We start from the raw sequence: 21763 nt of genomic DNA on the forward strand, positions 1-21763 counted from the left end.
ATGGCACACGACATGTTGCATAATTCTGAAGTACGTTTTTCCTTCCAAGGTCCTCGCTTCTGTGGCATGTGGAGAAATCAAGACATACATAAAAGTTTGCATTAAAGATGCATTTCAGATAATTTACCTGTGGAATCATTCAACAGTTGCTATTAATTAAGGCTAGAAAATTAAAACGATTTCTATTTTCTACGGCAGTTTCATCATTCAGGTATTGAAGGGTTAATTGGAACAAGTAAAATAAAAACCTATGTTCACTATCTTTAATTTTTGGCCGGATTTTGTCTTACCCTGGTTACACAAATCAGCGTAGTCTTTGTGCTTACGAGCTTTGAATGCACTAGTGGCTTTGTTTGTTGCTGTTTTGCTTTTGTCTAAAACAAAAAAATGGACTGTTGTGAGCTTTGTGACCTGATTTGAATAGAGGAGCCCAAAAAGTCTATGTGCTGAAATGAAACTGCTGAAGATGCGCTGATTTTTGTTTCGTGACAAAATAGCTTCAACCCATGTGATGGCAGAGATTGCATGAAGAATAGGCAAATTTGTGTATTACCCACAATTCCTGTGCTCAACAAAGTGTCGAGCATTACAGCTCCCATAGTAGTGAAGGAAGTGACATCTTAATTTTTTTTAGTATACTTTGAAGCCGGAAAAGTACTGTTTTGAAGCAGTCTTAAGTGTTTCTGCAGCACATCAAAGCATCTCGTAAAAATTATTATTTAATATAATAATATATCTTACAGAAAAGCAATGTAAATTTCAAGAAGCAAACAATTAAAAAATAGCTGGTTATAAAAAAAAGTGCTGTCAAATGAGCGACATATTTAAAATACTAGTACTTGTAGCAAAAATCAAATGAAACTGGTAAAGCTGAGCACCACATTTTAGAACTAACCGCAGTCCCGCATAACTGTTGCCAAATAAGCAGTAGATAGATAACCAGTATCAATTAAAATCAATCCTGCTCATTTTCACATGATTTCACCACACCGGCCTACATGTCGAGCTGAAAGCAAAAAAAAAAAAGCTGCAAAATGACTCATATGGCTGATATGCTGGATTTTGTCACACGAATGAAATCAGAGCGAATAATGCTACACACTAACAGCATACTGGGATGATAGTGTACAGATTTCTTTCAGTTTTTCAGGACTAATGAGTGGGTCGAACAGTAAAAGTTCATCATTTTTTATCTCTCAGTGTCGTTTCCGAGCAGGTTTGAAGCAATTACTAACAAAAATTACAGTTTGGAGCAGCATGGAGCTGCGCTTTGATCACTGCCACAGACACTAGTGCCAGAGTTCCCTGTAGTCTACTAATAAGAAGTTCCATCGCGGGGGTCTGGTGGCTAGGATGCTCGACTGCTGACCCGCAGGTCATGGGAGCGAATCCCGGCTGCGACGATTGCATAGCTGATGAAGGCAAAAATGCCGTTAGGCCTGTGTGTTCAGATTTGGGTGCACCTTAAAGAGCTCAGGTAGCTGAAATTTTCAGAGTCCTTCTTTAAGGCATCTCTTATAACTATACGGTAGTTTTGGGATGTTATATCCCACATATCAATCATCTACTTATAGGAAACTGTGATGCAAGATACCCGATGACAATGATAACTATAGAACATCAATTTTTTTCCCATGAATGAAAACAAATAGAGGGCGTAGAAGGTGGGGGCAAAATTACGAAAACGCTAAGTGGACTCAGGGTTGAGGACACAGGAAGCAGTGGCTAAACAGCAAAACCAAGAACAAGCTGCTATCAAAAATGAGTCAATCTCGCAATGACGCACACGCTGAAATACACCCATAGAATGAAATCATTGTCATGACAGTGCATTTGGCCCGAGATCCCTCCCAAGGCAACGTAGAAAATTTAGACATGCACGATTATAAAACAAAGTACAAGAACAACCGCTTCATACACATTGTAGATTTCAACCAACACTGACATCACAGACGACTGGCTTGTGAAGTACAGTAAACACCCGTTACATCGAACTCGCTTCATTCGAATCATTACTTTCATCGAAGTGTCACACAGTCCCGACCCAAACACATGTATTTTAGACCAGATTACTCGAAGCATGGCGAAAGCTTGCTCTGCTTAGAGCAGGCGAGCGACCGTCCACGCTGCCGAAGTACCTGTGCGCTTTTTTACATGTCCACGTCCCGTGCCGAGCAGCCTTTTTTTTAGGCTGAGCGAGCGACATTCGTGCTAGCATCCCCATGACCGGTGCAGACTGGTGCAGACGGCATGAGGGTCTCCGTGGCGTGGATTTTAGCCCAACCTCTCTTCGTGCCCTACTCTAGCATGGAGGCGATTGCTAGCATGTCGTCTGCTCACCGTTACATAAAGCCCCTATATTTTTGGAAAGTAGCAACTTTCTTGGATCTTTGCCGCCGTTTCCCTTACCCGCCACTTCCCGCCTCGCACACTCTCTCAGGAGGGGAGACGACAGGGCTTCCGCGGGCCCTAATTGGCTGCGGGGAGCGAAACGTCACCACGACGTCTCCGCCCCTTGTCGAGCGGGGGCCAAACTTGTTTGCCTTTTTCTTTTTTTTTTCCGCTGGTCGCCATTTGCCGCCCTGTCGCCACGGCGACTTTCAGCGCGCATGTGCTTCTTCGCGCTTTTTTTTATCATCGCAATGCCGTTCTGCTGCGCCTATCAATGTAATAGCAGAAGCGAAAAAAGATTCTCGCTGTTCAACATTTCGTGGGGAAAAAGATGTCCAGCGCAAGAAGCAGTGGCTGCACAATATCGGAAGAAAATACTTTGCGCCTACCAGAAGGACTTCTTTGTGTGAGGTAAACTATAATTTTTGGTATTTCCCCGCCGCCACGAGGAGTTCATAGAATGTGGTGAATTCGCTCTTTCACATTCACAGCTATTTCCAATTTTTGCGAAACCAGGCTTCTCTGTTTTTTTGCGGAGAAGCGGGTCGGGACACCGCAAAGTGAGGTACAGCAAAATGCGTGCCTCTGCATCGATTGCAACTTTAATGCGGATTTAAGATACCTTTCTTAAAAATATATACATTGGTCTCTCTATTGGTCTGTAGCGACGTGCTATTTCGGTAGAATTTTTTCCACGTGTCTTTAAAAATTGCTGCACAGCTGTATTTTGTTTTAGACATGCTGTAAAGAAGTTTTGTTATAGTAAACAAAAAGCCGCTTACTGTAATATGTTAGTCATGTCCAGCAACACGTAATTTTTCAATGTTGCAGTATTTAAATTTGTATTTTGTATATTTACCTGGGTTGCCCATTCGTGAGGTACCGGTTAGAGCTCATGTACAAATATGAACTTCTAAATCACAACAGGAAGACATTGAGGCCATCATTCAGCTCTTTTTTTTTATTTTTTGCAAATCGGAATGGGTCAAAACCAATACCTGAGAAGTGTTCGGGATACCACAGTTTCAAATAATCGTATTATTGTTTTGCAGCTCCATTTTACTGAAGATCAGTTCGAACCATTGATACTGCAGAAGTATGGAAAAAAGAAGTTGAAACCAAACGCCGTTCCAACTTTGTTTTCGCACCGGCCGGCTCCGAAGCAACGAAAACCTCCCGCCAAAAGATGCGAAATTCGCACACACTTGCACCAAGGTGAGCGATCTCAGGAATGACAATAACCTCTACTGATAATTTACAATCGATATGCGTTATCTTGGCGTTTTGAATTAGTGTAGCCAATATTATCCGAAGTTATTTGCGCGAATAAATGCACGCGAGTGTCATTCAGTGCATGACTTCATTGTTGACGCAGGCAAGGTGAACTTCGGGACATGTGAAAGTAGCAGCGGTCAAGAACATGTTGCCTCGTTATCGCCTGGTTCTGGGTCCAACTCCTCAACTTCGTTCGTTGGGGAGAAATATGCGGGATCCTCCTCCGCCAGTCTGTCGGTGCCGACGCAACAGACAACTTGCAGTGATGCGTTTGGATGACGAAAGCGTAATAGCGCCTGTGGAAAGCCTGCCCGAGGTTTCTCGGAAGATTCTTTTTTTGCTGTTTGCGATTAATGTTGAAGCACCTTCTGTTTGTTCACAGGGTTTTTATGTTAAATTTTATTTACAGCTGAAGTCCCAATAAGCCCGCAGTCCAGCAATAGCCAGGCACACATGGACATGGCTTTGTCAGGTGAGAAATGATAGCTTTGTTTAGGGCTTGTCGATTTTTTTTTCTGATTTGCATTCCACAGGTTCGCTTGTTCCTGTGACTTCATTTGCCAGTGACAGCACAGCTTCAGATTCAAGTAGTTCTTTGGCTACTGCAGAACGTACGTTTTATCTATTTTGTTCTTTTTCCTCGCTTTCAACATCTGTCAAGAGGAGCTATGTTTAGGAAAACGATGATGTTCTAAGATTTGTCTTTTTTTGTTTTCAGCCGAAGAGCCCCTTCACTTGCCCACCAGTAACAGCGGCAATCACTTCATCACCAAAGATGTTTCTAATGGTAACCACTATCTTTAACGTGTGGCTTTGAAATGTATGCAACAATAATTCTTTGTGCAGGTTCCCCTCATGCAACACACCAGCTTGTGCCTGCCGCCAGTCTCGAAGTGCCTCCTCTGTCTTCGCACCTGGAGGCCTGTAAGCAACTTTCTGTGGTGATCTGTAACGCATACGATGGGCTTGTCGCCTCAGGCTTTTCGTGTTTTTTTAGCATCTCAGCAGGCGCTGTTGGATCGGATAGCGCAGCTGGAGCGCCTTCAAGAGAACACCATGAGAAAATTGGTCACAGCAAGAAAGAGATACCGCAAAAGCAAAAACGAAAAGTCCTGCTTGAAGAAGAGGATTAGGGGCCTTTTCAATGAAGACCAAATGCGTTCGATGGAGCGGTTGTCAACCCAAGGAATGCGGTGGGAAGTCAGCACTCTTGTTCACTCCCTGAGGCTGCGCCTGACTTGTGGATCTCGTGGCTAGAACTTCCTAAGAGAAATATGGATACCCGATTCCGGTAGAAAGAACCAGGACTTCTGACCGATATTCTGGACCCCTTAAAGATGAAGGTATTCAATGCTCATAGCCAAAACTACGCTGCACGTGTGGAATGTACTGTAACGCGCAAATACCTACCCCATTCCATAATACTTGTTTACCTGGGCATATGTAATGTTTTTTTGAAATATCTTTTGGCGTTAGTCATAATTTAATTGCAGCGGAACTGCTTGGAACAACTTTTCCTTTATTTGCTGTTGCAGGTCAGCCTCGTGAAGCCTGAAGAGCGGCATGCAGCACTCATGATAGACGAAATGCAAATAACTTCAGGACTTGTGTACGACCACTCGTGCGGTGCCGTTCTGGGGGCACCCACGCTCCCTTTAGCAGATGGCTCTCTACCTGATGATAGCCTAGCTACCCATGGGTTAGTTTTCATGCTTGGTGGCCCGTCATCCAGGTGGAAACAGGTAGTTGGCTACCATCTTACAGAGAATTCTTTTTGCGCAAGTTCTCTTAAAGATGAACTCATCAAAATAATAACTGCATGCGAATCCCTAGGGCTCAAAATTCATGTTGTTTCGGACATGGCCGGTGGAAACATGGCACTGTGGAGCCGGTTCGGGATTCACGCTGGGAGGCATAGTAAGCCATCAACTAGTTGGGTCCACCCATGTGATCCAGCCAGACGACTGTGGTTCACGCCTGATGTTCCCCACCTTCTTAGAAACCTCAGAAACCACCTGACTTCTGGCCAGGCCATTTACCTCCCGGACGAAGTTGTTCAAAAGCACAAGCTGCCGACTGCTCGTGTGGACCTGGCCCATGTAAAGAAACTAGTTGAGGAAGATGGGAAAAGTGAACTTAAAATTGCTCCCCACCTTAACTCGTCCTGTGTTGACCCGAAACATTACAACAAAATGAAGGTAAAGTTCGCGTTTAGCCTTTTTCACAATGACACCGCAGCCGGTTTGCGCCTTTTAGTAGACAGCGGTAAACTGGAAAAGGAAGCACTTACCACCGCGTGGTTTATTTCAAAGGTGTTTCGGTGGTTCAGACTAATGACATCGCGGACTACGAAGCTTGCTTTTAGTCATGCTGTGGAAGCATCCTACGACGATGCTGTAAAGTGTCTTAAGGATACTCTCGACCTTTTTTCTAAACTTTCAATAGGGGCCCCAAAGAAAGCACCCTGGAAACCAGTGCAAACCGGGCTCACTGTAGCCCCTTTAACAGCTCTGAGTGTGCAAGCCGAAATGCTTGACAAGTACCACTTCCACTTCTTTTTGCTGAGCAGACTAAGCCAAGACGCACTTGAAAATTTGTTCTCAACTTTGCGGGCGAAGAATCCTATACCCAGGCTGTATGATTTTAAATGTAGTCTGAGGAGCGCGACACTATCGCAGTTTCTGAGGCCAAGTAAAAGTGGAAGCTATGCGGATGATGAAAGTTTTTTGTTGGTGGGGCTAGAGCAGCATCAAAATGAAGAAACGACAGAGGAAGTCCAATGTCCGGATGACCTGCTTGATTTAAGTTCAGAGATCGAGCAAGTAGTAATCTACTTGGCGGGCTATGTGGCATCAAAGCTACGATCCATGCTCCGCTGTGAAAACTGCCGTGCTTCTTTGATATTGGACTGTGCACCATCGAAGTTAATTGAGCTTAAGAATTTCTCACAGCCGCGACAGTCATTGACAAACCCCTCACCAGCCTTGGTAGAGACTGTGAAAATTGCTGAGAACTTTTTCCGCTCCAACAGAGAAGCACTGCTGAAAAATGCGGTCAGTAATGCACAACTGCAAGCCAGTGTAAAAAGCAGCATTACCTTCGTCACCTCTTTTACCATGTGCCATGACATCCTCGAAGACATTTTGCATGTGTTCCTAAAGGTTCGAGTCCAAATACTTGTCAGGAACGAAGACGCAAAAGTAGCTACGATGAAAAGTAGCAAATGCGGTAGTAAAAGCGTTGGCATGTGGGCGGCTGTTGCCGAGGTTCGATGAGAGTGCGAAGTTATTTGGTGCATAATCTGTATAATTTGTAAGTAATATATGTTCTTTCTTGTTCGTGTTCTTTTCTGATTGTCTTCTTGAAATGCATGTATATACCCTAAAATGTAATGTACGCGCCTTTCATTCTCATGAACATGTCTTCCAAAAATGTGTGTCCAGTATTTTCTGGGTGCATCATGATGTCCTAATTATATTAAAGATGAAGTACAAATAAAGAGTTTTCGTAGAGTGCTCTGATCAACGTGTATTTATTCGTTTTCATAAATATTATCGTCACAAGCGAATGGGCATTACAGAGGGGAGTGGGTACAGAAACATAAACTTCATAGTAAATAAAAACACTTTAAGCATGGTACAATATATAAAATGTTAGCTAAAGCGAAAAAACCAAACGCCACAAACGGAGTGGCAAAGTACTTGGTAATACAATAACAGGGTTCTGTGTTTGTCGCCGCTTTTCTCGTCGCCACTTCTTCGTTAAGAGGTTAACACCTGTCCATCACAATCGTCTGACCTTTGCATAGCCATCGTGGCGTCTGCATGTGAAAGTCCTAATAATAATACGTAAAAACGCCAAAGCAACAAGCGATCCCATTGACCCTGCCGCAGCGTCTCGAGCGTGGAGGGCGGCAAAGCGTGCCGTGTGCAGCGCGCCGGCCGGTGCGAGAGCGAAATCCGAGGAGGAAAGCGGCCGGAGGGAGGAGAGTGTCACTACTTTCAAAATATAGGGGCTTTACGTTACGCCGCTGGCCATGCCGGTGGTGTCACGTGGCACCACTGGCGTGCTCCCTGGCCCTTAAGTTTTTTCCATCAATGTTTGGAAGACACACGTGCGCATTTGTTGTGCGAGATCTGTGTGAGCCCGTGACGTTGTGTGCACACTTTGTGTGCGTTTAGTTACTGTCAAGTGAACATGAAAACACCGGTGCATGCATGGAAGTGTATGACATTGGAGCATAAAGTTCAACAGATACGTGAGGTGGAAAAAAGGAGGTGGGCAAAAGTCTGAAATTGCAAGACAATTCGCAATACCGCAATAAACATTATCAACTCTTCTGAATAAAAGAATTCCATACTGGGCGGCTTGGAGAAGAATTTCTCAGCCAAACGAAAGCGCAACCGTGACTCTATGTACCATGAAGTGAGAAGAGTGCTCCTTGAATGGAACGCTAGAAATGCAAACCTTCCTGTAGATGGGCCTGCATTGATCTCAAAGCCAAAGCCCTAGCCAGCCAAATGGGCAAGCAAGATTTTGAGTGAAGCATCGGTTGGCTTGAACGTTACAAGTGAGAGCATGGCGTGTCTTCAAAATCAAATGTTGGTGACAGGGCAGCTGCGGACCGCGACGTCGTGGACGGATTGTCCCAAGCCATGGCTGAGCGCCCTAGGAAAATAGACATGTAAAACTTGGACGAGGCGACACTCTTTTACATACATTGTCGAAGTGCACGCACACTGCTCTCCTGGCAGAACTTCATCAGGATGTAAACAAACCAATGAGCGCCTTACAGAGCTGTTCGGCGCTCATGCGACAGAGGAGGACAAGCTTCCCAGACAACACTCGACGACCTGAGGTCGTCCTCATATGGTACAAACGTCCTCGGCAGTTTCAGGACGTCCTCATTTGGTCCTCTAGTCGACACTTGCAGGATTATCCCCAAAATGCCCCTTTGAGACCTTTTTAAGGACGAAGAATTGTCCTGATATCGTCTGCTCGAGGACGTTTTGAGGATATGCATGTTTCGTAGGTGCATGCAGCTTTCGCAATTCGTGTTTGGTTAATTTTCTGGCTGTTAACGAATAAGTCCACGGGATTTCGTATGCCTACTTTCGAGTCATAATAGTAAAGTACTTCTCGATCATTAAAATGAGATAGTTACACGAGGAAGCACTTCAAGCCAACACGAGAAAGACGTGTTCTTTTATTTATTATTTATTTATTTACTTTGTAAGTGATCGTAGGCCAAACTTTCTGCCTGCACGTTTTCGTTGGTCGTGATCTACCGCCGACGTGCATACGGAATTATATCGCACTGACTGTGGTCTGACCCGTTTCCCCAATGAACGCACGTGCGGCAGACCAAGTTTGGTGCGAGTATAAACGGTGTCGGCTCCAAAATGAATGCAGGCGTGAAAACTGTGAATAGCGAGCACGTTATTCTCGAGTGTCCAGTGTTGCAATGCCGCACGGTCCCATCGAGCAGACGACAACTGACCATGCTGACGACTGGGCTGGCCTAGGTTATCGTGAATAGAGCAGCATTGGAACTAGAACGCTGTGGGAAAACGAATGGGCGACTGAAGTTGTGGTGGTGCTAACAAAAAAAAAGCAGTACCTTAATGCGGTCACCATGCGCAGTCAAGGTGCTTTTAAATCTGGATGTCTACGACACTGTTTACCCATTTTAAAGTGACGCAACTATCATCATCATCATTATGGGCCTGCAGTAAGTCAAGTCGAGTCATTGGTCGAGTCAACATTCCAATACAACACTTCTCGCCATAGAGGAAGCTTCTCGCAGAAGCCCTCAAAGAATCGTAAGCATGCCAGGTGAGTGTCTTCTGTTAAATTTTCATATTGAAGTTGTAAGCCGCAAAGGTAAATAAATAAAAAAAGAGAGGACAGTTGATTTTCAGCCTCGCGCTGTATATCTTTACTGCTTATTCATGTATGTATGTACAAACCAACTGACTAGCCTAACAACGTGTTCTGGTGGTGGGTGTTCTTTGGTCTAGCCACCATTCTACTGTGCTCTGTGCTGTTCAAGATGGCTGAGAGCGCGGATCGCAAATTTCGGCGTGAAATTAATCGGCGCGTCAATGCTAGTTTTCAGCTTATTGACAGTGAGGCCGATGTCATAAATGACACGCGGTACGTTGACCGAGATTCCCGCAACGCCGAAAGAGAGAGCGACTTGCCCTCCGAGGCTTGTGCGGTCGACCTCGAAGACGGCCATCGTCGCCTTTGTGTTCATGACAGAGAACGGCCTTCGGCACACTCCTCGATCGTTCCAGAAACGGATGTGCCCCAAGGACACGTTTTGATTTCTGGCGACGCGTGCTACCCCAGCGGCTGCAGTGTTTCTGTGCCTCACGATCACACAGACTTCGAACGGCGTGCCTTCCATGACAGCAGCGCTGCGGCTTCGACTTCGGCGACCTCGCAGGTGAGGCAGAGGGATTCTTTCGAATTGGCACCGACTGGGAGTAACGAAGAGCAAGTTTGTGAACGCGGCAGTGTGGACAGCTTGCTGGCCTTTCGTGAGAGACTGCAAGCGTGGGCCTTACAATCTCGCGCATCGCACACTTCAGTTACATCGCTCTTGAGAGTACTACAGTCCCACGAATGCTTCAGCGCGCTCCCTTCAACTGCAAGGGCATTGTTACAGACGCCCAAGAAGTGCCTGGAAGTGTTGCAGCTGGCCGGCGGGAAATACCATCATTTCGGCCTCAGTGCAGGCCTACAGCGAGTGCTGCAAGATTGTGCAGAACTACCAAGAATTTTGAAGCTTAGCTTCAACATTGACGGTCTGCCGGTTTCAAAAAGTTCACGGGGCCAATTTTGGTGCATACTGGGACGCATAAGTAATTTGGAGGACAAAGCACCATTTATAGTGGGTGTTTTTTTCGGAAGCAGCAAGCCCAACAACGCGAATGATTTTTTGCGACCATTTGTTTGTGACATAAATGCTGCTATCACAACAGGGATTACCATTGGAGAAACTGCAATTCCTGTTAGCTTGTATGCCCTCATATGTGATGCACCAGCAAAGGCATTTGTATTATATGTCAGAAGCCACACAGGCTATTACAGCTGCACCAAATGTGACGTAAAAGGTGTCTACTGTGAGGGCAGGGTGTGCTTCCCAAACGTCAATGCTCGCAAGCGAACAGATGACAGCTTTCGCTTAAAAGTCCAGGAGGAGCATCACACAGGCGAAAGTATTCTTGAGGAACTTCCTTTTGACCTAGTGAAAGATATACCATTAGATTACATGCACCTTGTGTGCTTGGGTGTCATGAACAAGCTCTTGACACTGTGGGTACGTGGCCCAAAAGTGACCAGACTTGGAAGCAAAGTGCGTCTTGAGATGTCGGAAAAAAATTCTCAAATTGCACGGTGTGTTCCATGTGATTTTAGCCGAAAGCCGAGGAGCATTGCTGAACTTGATCGGTGGAAAGCGACTGAGTTTCGCTTTTTTCTTTTATATGGAGGACCCGTTGTTTTGTCATCACTGATTCCTGCACACATGTACAAGATCTTCTTAGCTTTACATGTGGGGATCTCTGTTCTTTCCACACCAGCTGCACCTGCAAGTGAGATAGAGTATGCCGGAAACATGCTCAAGTTTTTTATCCGGACATTCATAAGCATTTATGGCAAAGAGCATGTTTCACACAATGTGCATGGCCTGTGTCATTTGGCAGATGATGTTACACACCTTGGCCCCTTGGACTCATGGAGTGCCTTCCCATTTGAAAACCATATGTCCTCGTTAAAGAGAATGCTGAGAAAGCCAGACCTTCCCTTGGAGCAACTTTGCAACAGGCTTGCTGAGCAGGCACACCGTCCTCTGAGGCATAAGAAAACTGAAAGCCATGTCGTATTTGCTGCAGAGCATGCTGACGGGCCACTTGTTGCTCCATGCCGAGGCCCCGAGTTTAAAAAAGTAACATTGCCTGGCAATGTCATTCTTAGAGCTGAAAAGAGAAATGGGTGCTGTAGGCTAAGTGATGGGTCAATCGTCGTTATTGACAATTTTGCTCATCTCCCGTGCGGTGAGCCATGCATAATTGGAAGGAAGTTCCTCAAGTGTGAAGATTTTTATTCTCTGCCATGCCCTTCCTCCATACTGGGAATTTACTCAGTGTCTCAGCCTTCTAGTCTGCGGTATTGGCCTCTGAAGAACATCTCACAGAAATGCCTGAAAGTGTATTTGAAAAGGAAAAGCATTGTTTTCCCTCTTTTGCATGCTACAGTGCACATGTAATAAACTTTCACAACTGTGTCAGAATGTATACAGAATTTGAATTTGGCTTCTCTTTCTTTTGCAAGGTCAATACGTTGTCGTTCTCTTCCCAGAAGAGGATGATACATCTGGGATCATCCTCAAAAGTTGGCTGAAAGGCGACGGCTGCCTGTGGCCTCGACAAACTAAATATGTACATAGTTTGTTGAAGGCGAAAGCGACTCCAGGGGCTGACTGGATAGAAGTGCCTTGCACTGTTGTCCGAGAATTTGGTAAATTATTCCTTATTTATGCTGTTTTACTGCACGTTTTTCAGCGATTTGGTCAGCAATGAAGTAAAAGGTATGTAATAAACTGCAATTTCAGCATTGTAACTCTAATTGCCACTTTAGATCAAAGTAACTTCTTAAAAGTTTAGATGGGTTCGAGAATATCAGGAAAAGATATCAGAAGATGGCTTCGAAGAATATCAGAAGATAGCTTCGAGAATATCAGGAAAAAAAGAACAATTATGCGAAATCAAGTATCTCATATTTTGTGAATACTTGCATGTCAGCTGTCATTGCAGCAAAATTTAAATGATCCATTTTAATATCATGGGTGACTCTTAGTACCTGCTTGGTAATGACTTATGCAAAGGAATTGGAGTTCTACTTGTTATGTGTGACAGATCTGAGAAATGATCATGCTTATCATTTAATTAGTAGTTGTTGCCCTTCTTTCTGCAGATACATATGCCGAAGCACGGGCAAATCTGCCAAGGGTAGAAAATGGATCCAACTTGGACGGCGAGGCAGAACTTGGGAAAGGCAGAAGAAAAAAAAATAAGAGATCCTATGAGTCTGAAGATGATGAAGGGGCACCATCACCTCCAGCTTCAATGATAAGACGTATAACACCATTTTTGAACTTTACGTAAAGTGAACTGCTTGTACTTATGTTTTTTAATAGTATTGAATCTTTTTACATCCTGCAATGCCTATTTTACAATGATAGCCCCACGGAATTGCTCACACTGTTTTCTGTTATCTACCGCCAAAAGTAACACTGGGTTATCTGGCTTTAGGGCTGTGAAATGCTGATTCTGGCTTGCTTTCTTAGGGAGAAAACACAAGCGACCAAGAAATTTAGAGAATCGGCCACTGCCCACCCAGCCACGGTCATTGGAACATGAAGGTGATATGCTTCTGGGATAAAATCCTGTTTTTTTTTCTTGCTATTTTATTTATCTCTCCTCTTTACAACCCCTTTTTCTACACCCCTATGCAGGGTGGCAAACTGGTTAATAACTCCATGTTAACCTCTATTTACTTTTCATTTTCCTTTCCAAAATGTCATGTCAAATAGCATATGACATGCTTCTGACCTGCGATAACTGAGAATGTCAGCACGCATTTAAGTACTCGCTTCCAACCAAGAGTTTTTGCCAAAGGGGATATTGTACGTAAACCATGCACATCAGTTTTAGAGCAGCTCTTGAACACCCGTTCTTGCATTGAGTGGGGTCGCCATGGCCATCAGTGGCCTGATGGACATGAAAAAGTAACTGATAGACACAAAAAATTAAAACTGAGAAGAGAAATACCCAGGGTCGTATCGAATTTGGACACTTGCCCTTTGCTTGGTGTTGAGTATTCCACGACAGAGTGATGCTAGCGCTTGAAATTCATTTTTTATATCATTCTCACTGCACAGATTTGTAACTTTGATTATGTTGTAGACGGAGCTGATTTCATGCAAGGTTTGCAGGTTTTCAGGAGCCATGAAGAAACAATGGAAAATTTGTCTAATCTTCACATGACTATTCTACTGTCCCATTACCCGCTGATTTTTTCTTGCCTCTGTTTTCTAACAGGGTATGCAGACAAGGCAGGGCGGCAACCACTGCAGCAGCATCGCACCACAGGCCAGGAAGGGGCTTTATGTAAGACTATGTTTGATGAACAGCTCAAAGTGCATGTGTAGAATTACATTTCAAAGCTTCACTTATGTTTCTGCAGTGACTAGATCCAATATCAGTGAAGTGCCTGCGTTCGACTCCAGTTCACCAGCAGGCATTAGGCCATCACAAAGAGCCCCTTCACCGAGAATGGCATCACCTGAGGGTCAAAATGTTTACAGAGGTTCATACAGCAACAACTGCAGACCTCTGGGTAAGTGATACAAAAGCTGCCTTCCATGGGTGTCACTTTACGTGTGAAGTCTACCTTCATATTTATTGTGTGTTATGTATGCAAGTTGTTATTTTACTTTAGGCACCAAGTTTTCCATATGCTAAGCAATATGTTTAGTCTAAAGCTATGGTAGAGCTAAATGGCATGGATGCTTCTTTTCAGTTTTGGAGCAACTTACTAACTGTAGTTGGTGTGTCAAGTGTAAATGTAGTTCCAGCCTTCTAAACTCTGGAACAACTAAAGCTTTGCATCACTTTGCAACTAAAGCTTTGCAGCAAGTGTTGATGGAAAGATGGTGGGAGCTTCGCGTAACTGGCCAAAATAACTGTCCCATCACTCTGATTCTTGTCCCTTTTCTTTTTTATGCAGACAATCTTGAAGGGCCACCATTTCAGCAGCATTACAGCAGTCAGCAAGGGGCTTCATGTAAGACGGTATTTTTGATAAAATGCTCAGGGGCTGTTTTTAGAATTGTGCAGCTTAAAAGGCTCATCTATGCTTCTGCAGGGACTGCACCCAATAATTGCCACGAGCCTGGCTTAGGCTTTCCCTCAACATCATCTATGCCTGCTCAGAGAGCAGGATATAATGAGGGGCAAAATGTCATCAGGAATTCTCCTACCAGTAGACACACACCTTCCAATTCCCCTAGCACTAGAAGCATACCTTTTGGTAAGTAACATTAGAGCTTCCTTAGATCGGCACCTATTGTGATGCAGACTACCTTTATATTCATTGTTTGGGGAATACAAAGTGTTTTTGCCTGTACGTTATAAAGGTTTGCAAGTGCTAAGCAACACGTTTCGTCTGATAGCTGCACCAGTGGTAAACAACATAGGGTGCTTATTTGCAATTTCGGAACAATGTACCAAATGTAGTTGCTTTATCAAGTGTAAATGCCTGTTGTCTCAGAAAAATTGAAGCTAAGGTGCCAGTAATTAAAGCTTTAATACATAAACAACTGTTATCACCTTTTTGGTGTACAGAACATGCCTCTTGATCGCAGTGGAAATGAGAAAACTGCGTGTCACTTCGATGGCAATGAGCACGCTTTTACCCCATAATCAAAAAAAAAATATTTTTTTTTCAGTAGACAGAAATGACAGTGGCATCACTTTGTAGCAAAAACAATGGCAACTGTCACTTGTAGGAACTGTCACTTACAGAGCATGCAGACAACCTTGAAAGGCAAGTGTTGCAGCAACATAACAGTAGTCAGCAAGGCCCTTCATGTAAGAATACTTTCGATGAAATGTTCAGAGCTAGTTTTTAGAAGTGCATCTTAAAACCTTCATCTATGCTTCTGTAGGGACTGCACACAATAATACCCATGGGTCTTCATTAGGCTTCCCCTCTAGCAATAGAAGCTCACCTCCTGGTAAGTAACATTAAAGCTTTCTTACCCGGGTGCCACTTCAGAGGTGAAGACAATCTTTGTATTTATTGTCTAGGGAATACAGTTTTTTTTCTCTTTAGATTAAAATCTTTGCAAGTGCTAAGCAAAACGTTTTGTCTTATAGCTGTGCCAGTCGTAAGCAGCATAATTGCTTATTTGCAATTTCGGAACAATGTACTAACTGTAGTTGCTTTATCAAGTGTAAATACCTGATGTCTCAGAAAAATTGAAGCGAAGGTGCCACAATTAATACTTTTAATTCATAAACAACTGTTGTCGCCTATTTAGTGTAGAGAACATGCCTCTTGATCACAGTGGAAATGAGGACTGTGTGTCACTTTGATGGCGATGAGCACGCTTTTACCCCATAAATGAAGAGTTATATTTTAAACATTTTTTTTTTGCTTTCGTTGGGAAAGTGATAGTGGCATCACTTTGCTGCAAAAACTATGGCAACTGTTATATGTATGGTCTGGTCACACATTGTTTCAGTGCTTAAAACATTAAAGTATCTGTTTCTGCTTATTCTATTTTTCACAAATTCACTTAATAACCTAACTTTCAACAATTTTTCTGAACTTATTCCAAGTTTTTGTTGAAAACTAGGTTGTAAATATATGGGTACACTGAATCACAGCACGCAATGAAGGTGCTTCATCTCAGTGTCAACTCTGCATGCGTATTCAGGTCCTAAAAAGGCATCACTGAGCATGCTAACAAAATAACTGAAGCCATGTAGGCACAAATTTCTAAAACCGACAATAATGTGCAGAGAAGCCATAAACAACTGTGTGCTTGTTTTGCTGTGTTTAGTAGCACTTCTCATTTTCAATGTTATCTCAGCTTTTGCCATTTTATATGTTGCAATTCAGCGCTATTACTTCATGAACACGTCTTTACAGAATACGTGCGTCAACTCATGCGAATTTCGCAAACTATCCTGATGAGGCTAGAGCAGCTGGGACGACAGGTTGATGCCATGCAGCAGCACCTTTTCAACACAACAGTGAGGCTTCAAGATGAGACAAATGATGATGTGGTTTTGACACCGGTCAAGGATATTGACCAATTTCTAAGTCTTGAGGGGAGACTTGCTGCTGATGGCAACATTAAGCTAAAGCTTGTACGTCATTCATTATATTTTTCTATAATTTTTTTTTCTAGTCACTGCATTAAGCTACTCTTCTAAAAAAAATAATGACCTCAAAACTGTACAGATACAGCAGCTTGCTGGCCTTGGTGGCTCAACTTTTGGGGCAGCAGCCAGGAGGATGCTGGAGCTTCTGCTAAGCCTTGAGGTTGCTGTGCAGTTCAGCTGGGCAGGCCAAAAAGGCAAAAGGAAGTTTGTGGATCTAGGTGTCACAGATGTCATTTGCAGTGAGTAATTTGTTTCACAACACCATGTGCTGCAAGAGCCGTGTTTGAGTACAGACATTTCTAAGTCTGTTATCCACATTATCTTTCATTTGAAGTCAATAGCAAAAGAACAATCTTTTCATGAAAGCATTAAATTTTTTAGGATGCTTGCTAATTAAAATTATGTGCTTAAACGTGGAAAATTTTTAGCATGAAATATCTGTTGTCAGTAAGAAACCCTGCAGCTTCTTCAAGCACACTAGTATACTTGCATGGCACACATACGCAAGCATTCACTACTTGCAGAAGTTATTATCAGGTAGCACTACTAGGCATTCTTAACTGTAGTGGAAATCTTATGTACAGATGAAAACTAACAGATGGAAGCTCATAGTGATCACTGAGGATCTCTAAACAGGAATAAGTACCTAAGACAAGCTGGTCAACATTTTCATACATGGACGTATTTTCGTCAAAGGCGCCTCATCATTCTTTGCATGCTAGGTTTCAAAAAAGTTACAATGATGTCTTCTTCGTGGTGTTCTTCTTGTAATGCAACACATAGTGTCAATGTCAGTACTCTTGAAATTAACATGGGGAAGGATGGCAAGGACCTTTAATGATGATGTGCCCACCTATCAAAATGTCGATCATGCTGACTAGAGGTACTTCTTCAAACAACCTATGTAGCATTATATTAATGTATTATGTTTGTGTAATTCCTGTTTTATGAACTTTGTACTTTTTCAGAGGCCGTGAGGCGAAATTTTCCGGAAACAAAAAAAAATGACATCGAGTGTGTGATTAAAGTGTGGCTTCGGCATGCTGGGGAAAAGCTCCAGAAGCAGCGCTTAAGAACTTCTCGCACTCACCATGAGGGTGAGTTTTATTATCTGTGCTGTTGAAGCTATCATAACATATGATACTTTTGCTGTTATAGTTTAAATAATTTTCTTGCCTTACTCGAATTTTGATGTGTATGCAAGCATGAACTATATAAATCATTTTCACCATTATATAATGGCTAGTTCGTACCTGCACATTATGGTAATATAATTTTCATTTTATGCTTTCAAATCTGGCATGCTGTTATTGTCTTAATATTCTTATTGATACTCTAAATTCACTTGTGCTTCAAGATATGCTGCTTTCTATTACTACAGAATGTCTTCAAAGTGTCGCGTTGTCAAGCCCATCGGATGAAGACCTCTGAAGGCACAGGGCAAGAAGTCTCATCTAGTGAAAACTGCCAAGTTTCATTCCTGAAAATAAACATGTTTTCTGTGCATTGCTGTTTTTATTGCTATACTTGAAGAAATTGTTACTGAAACCTCACAGGCAGTGCTTTAAAGAGTGTGCATGTTCAGGCACTTTTGATTGATCAGTTGTCATTTCAGCGCTCCAAAAGAAGAATTAGAGCAACTTTTCGTAAGGTCTGATGAGTGCCTAGGTCTTGTATGCTTCGTCCTCAAAAAGTACTAGACTCATCATAATGTGCTCTTTTCTGGATGCCCTGAGGACGATCTGAGGCCGGACAAACGGACTGGTTTAGGACCACTTGAGGTTCATTTGAGGGCTTCCTCAGGTCATACTTTCGTACGGTGTAGGTCATCCTCAGGACAACCTCAGGTTGTCGGAGCGTTGTCTGGGTTCCTTTCTATAGGAAAGGTTCCAATAGAGAGAGCTATTGGTCCTATAGAGAAATTTTATTGGGTCTATAAGAGTTATATTGTGACTTTATAGGTCTTATTTGAATTGTATTGGCACCGATAAAAAGTCAATTGACCCCATCTATTTGTCACCAATAAGACCTATAGGTTGTACCTATTTGTCACCTATAGAACCAATAGACACGTATTGGCACCATTAGGGTACCTATGGGCGACAGCTATTTGTGTGTATTGGTACCAATACCCTCTAATAGGTTAGATGCATTTGTCGTCTATAGAACCAATAAATAGTAGCTATTTGTCATTTATAACACTACAAGGTATGAATTGCCACCAGAATCAAATATTTGTGGAATTACATGCACAGTATTGAATGATCATCCATATGTATTTCATTTAGTAGCCAATCCAATGGAAAGGGAGTTTTAGATTTGCTCGATATGCGAGGAAAGTGACGGCTGTTATTTCCGTATGTGGATGTTCAAAAATAATGCACCCAAGCTTTTTCATAAATGTCCCCAAAATGGTTTCACACATGTGAATTTGAGTAAACTTATTCTGTACTCAACACTATGATTATTTCACTTGTGGGATAAGACCGCAAAAATTAAGGTTCAACTTAGCGTAAGAGTTGAAAAAAGAGCGTCGATGAAACTATTATGTTTCAGCAGGGAAACTCGATGCTATTTTTAAAGAGCATGCAAACGGGGGAAGGGAGGGAATAAGCTAACAATAAAATAAGCGAAGTCGAAGTGTATGGTATAAATTGTCATAGCCTGCTTGAATGTATCGTCCTTTAGAGCCGGTGGGCCAATACATGACGCGGATGAAGCAATTGGTGTTCAGCGAAATTGCATTAGGCACCATGACAAAGCGGAAGGACAACGAACGCCTTGCAGGTCAGTAACGGTTGGGCAGTGCTCCCGCTTGTGACAGCGCACGACGCTGTTGAGCCCAGCAAGACGCAATGAGGACCATGCACACATACGTAGTTTCATGTGTGTGTACAGTAACAACTTGCATGTGCATATTAAAACACCTTTCCTCATCCGCTTCGTATACTCTCCCCAAGCATTGCATGTAATCTCAACGTAACAGCAACCGCGTTCAAGTGTCACTTGCACCGTGCTCAAAGTCACCATCGTCGCAGAATACTGACGCCGATGAGTTTCACACGAAACACCGACACAGTGGCCAGACGCTGCATAGGCCGCGTGGCGGAATGCAACCGTAGAAGGCGCACGACCGATCATGTTGTCTGTACAGTTGCTGAATTAATGACGTGAAAACACACACCGTTGTCAATGCATCTAGTGCGCGTTCTCTTGTACTTGCTTCGTTGTCGGTGAGTTGTTACTTGCTGTTAATACTAGGACAAAATGATTTCGCTGAAGGTGTCGCGCTGGCCCAGAGTGTTGAGCCCCGTTCCATTAGTTTCGGATCATCACGACATGTGCGCTGCACAGCTCACGTGCTTTCCGAGCCTGAGAGAGAGTCGTGCCTTCTGCTTTACATTCGAATGTAACAGAGGAGAATTTGCGCAGTCAATATGACCGACTTCTGGCTTTATCCCGGCTTCACAACGATTGACGCCAGGGCCTCTCCTATCTTTCCTTTCTTCGTGGGTTGAAGGAAGGAAAAAAGGCATTATCTTCTGCAACCCTTGCCCCTTGCGGGAGCACGGCTCTGTGCCTTGAGGAGGAGGAAAGAGAGGTCTCTCGCGCGCCAATGCCATGCTTCCCCCTTTTCTGTCCCTGCCATGTAGCCCTTCTCCTTTCAACGACGTGCGAAGAGAGCAAAAAAAAAAAAAAAGCTGCCGTAGAATGTTGGTTTTCTCTCAAATGCCGATCTGCTTCTCTCAACGTGGAGACGCTCCTCCTTTTTCCTCACGTGCTGGCCATGCTGCGGCTGCGTAGCGGAGAGGCTCCACTACACTACGCAATTGTTGTCGTTGTCTTTAGAAAGTATCGACGCTGGACATCTCCGCACGCAACTTCTCTTGCCAGGAGAATGCTGAAGCCGAAGTAGAGTTGCTTTGCAAGCTGCGTGCGAAATTGATTGACTCACTGCAAGGCAAACGTGCAGATGCGCATCACCGATTACATCGATTACCACTTTGTCACTCTTTTAAATGCATGATGGGTGAATGTCACGGATAATTTACAATAACACTGTAAAATCCCAACGTTTAATACACTCATTATTCACTTGATGAGGATGTGGAGATTTTTTAGAATTAAAATTCATCTTCGCTGGAAAGAGACTATTTTCTGTGTTTGTTAACAAGCGGAAATCCTGAAGGAATAGGCACGGCCGTGCGTTTGATGCATTTCCGATGCTTGCCTGTCACGCACAGGTAGGGGAGTTAATCCCCACCATGCATGGCCAACGGACCTGTGTGTCAACAAGACAATACGTCTCTAGCACTGTGTATGTGATGCGTCTGCCCTAAATCCGGCGTCCTAATAATACTGGTGGTAGTGATATGCATTATTATGGCCCGATTTCTGCTACCCATAACTATTGTGGTTCTGTTGTTACTTGAGATAGCCTGCCGAAGCTCTGTTTGGCCAGGGACAAGGTGAACTTACACTCACCACAGTAGGGATTCAACAAGGGACACAGCTTGGCACAAAGGCAAAATAGCTCGTACATCAGGCCAAACCAATGAAAATGGCCACTACCATGCCCTATAACAAGATGTTTGTTAGGAGAGATGAACTGTGGTAACTGTGTGATGGCCGGCACCCACTGATAGAGCTCTTTTCCCACCACATTAGCTACATGAAAAAGAAGATGCGGCCTGTTGCATCACATCGCCATCAACGGGGGAGTGCGTATTTGTTGAGTTGGCCGTTGCGGCCGCTGTTTTGGTGAGGACTTAAAGTACAATGGTGATGAGGGCACTCCAGTGCACAAAGCAGACGCCAGTGTTTGTGCTACACATCAGTAATAGCCATCTACTTCGAGTACTTTCCTCGCCCTATACCACAGTTTTGGTAGTTTGCGGTCACGAATGACACACACGTTATCCGTGTGACATTTCCTGACAGGAAAGTGGCCGGAGCCGGGTTTTTAAGGACGGAAATGTGCGCAAGTAAGACGACGATTATCAAATGCAAAGCAGCTCTTCGACTAGCTCGTGTAACACTGTCCCTCCGTCCACACCGCTCACTCGCCCCCAAAAATAAAGCGGTGCCAAGTTGCTTATGGTGCATTCAGACGACGGACCGAATCCGGATTTGTC

The 21763-nt window shown here is 43.7% G+C and overlaps 1 protein-coding gene and 1 long non-coding RNA gene across 5 annotated transcripts; both read left to right on the top strand.

Moving 5' to 3' along the window:
* Positions 1 to 2716: 2716 nt before the first annotated feature.
* Positions 2717 to 3905, top strand: LOC142783790 (uncharacterized). Its single transcript, XR_012888456.1, has 3 exons — positions 2717 to 2802; positions 3444 to 3606; positions 3767 to 3905. It is a non-coding gene; the product is annotated as an uncharacterized LOC142783790 (long non-coding RNA).
* A 5449-nt stretch (positions 3906 to 9354) lies between these two features.
* LOC142783792 (uncharacterized) lies at positions 9355 to 18134 on the top strand. Of its 4 annotated transcripts, XM_075882374.1 has the most exons (14): positions 9355 to 9501; positions 12007 to 12192; positions 12649 to 12810; positions 13022 to 13096; positions 13776 to 13844; positions 13921 to 14073; positions 14464 to 14520; positions 14602 to 14766; positions 15261 to 15326; positions 15404 to 15472; positions 16393 to 16613; positions 16708 to 16867; positions 17597 to 17725; positions 18010 to 18134. In XM_075882374.1, the coding sequence occupies exons 1-14, from the start codon at positions 9495 to 9497 to the stop codon at positions 18057 to 18059; spliced, it is 1569 nt and encodes a 522-aa protein (XP_075738489.1). In that variant the 5' UTR covers positions 9355 to 9494; the 3' UTR covers positions 18060 to 18134. The 4 variants fall into 4 exon arrangements, with proteins under 4 accessions (XP_075738489.1, XP_075738490.1, XP_075738491.1 ...); XM_075882375.1 differs by lacking the exon at positions 15261 to 15326; XM_075882376.1 differs by lacking the exons at positions 15261 to 15326; positions 15404 to 15472.
* The last annotated feature ends 3629 nt before the right edge of the window (positions 18135 to 21763 follow it).

This window comes from Rhipicephalus microplus, unplaced genomic scaffold (genome assembly GCF_043290135.1).
Source record: "Rhipicephalus microplus isolate Deutch F79 unplaced genomic scaffold, USDA_Rmic scaffold_12, whole genome shotgun sequence".
Lineage (NCBI taxonomy): Eukaryota > Metazoa > Arthropoda > Arachnida > Ixodida > Ixodidae > Rhipicephalus > Rhipicephalus microplus.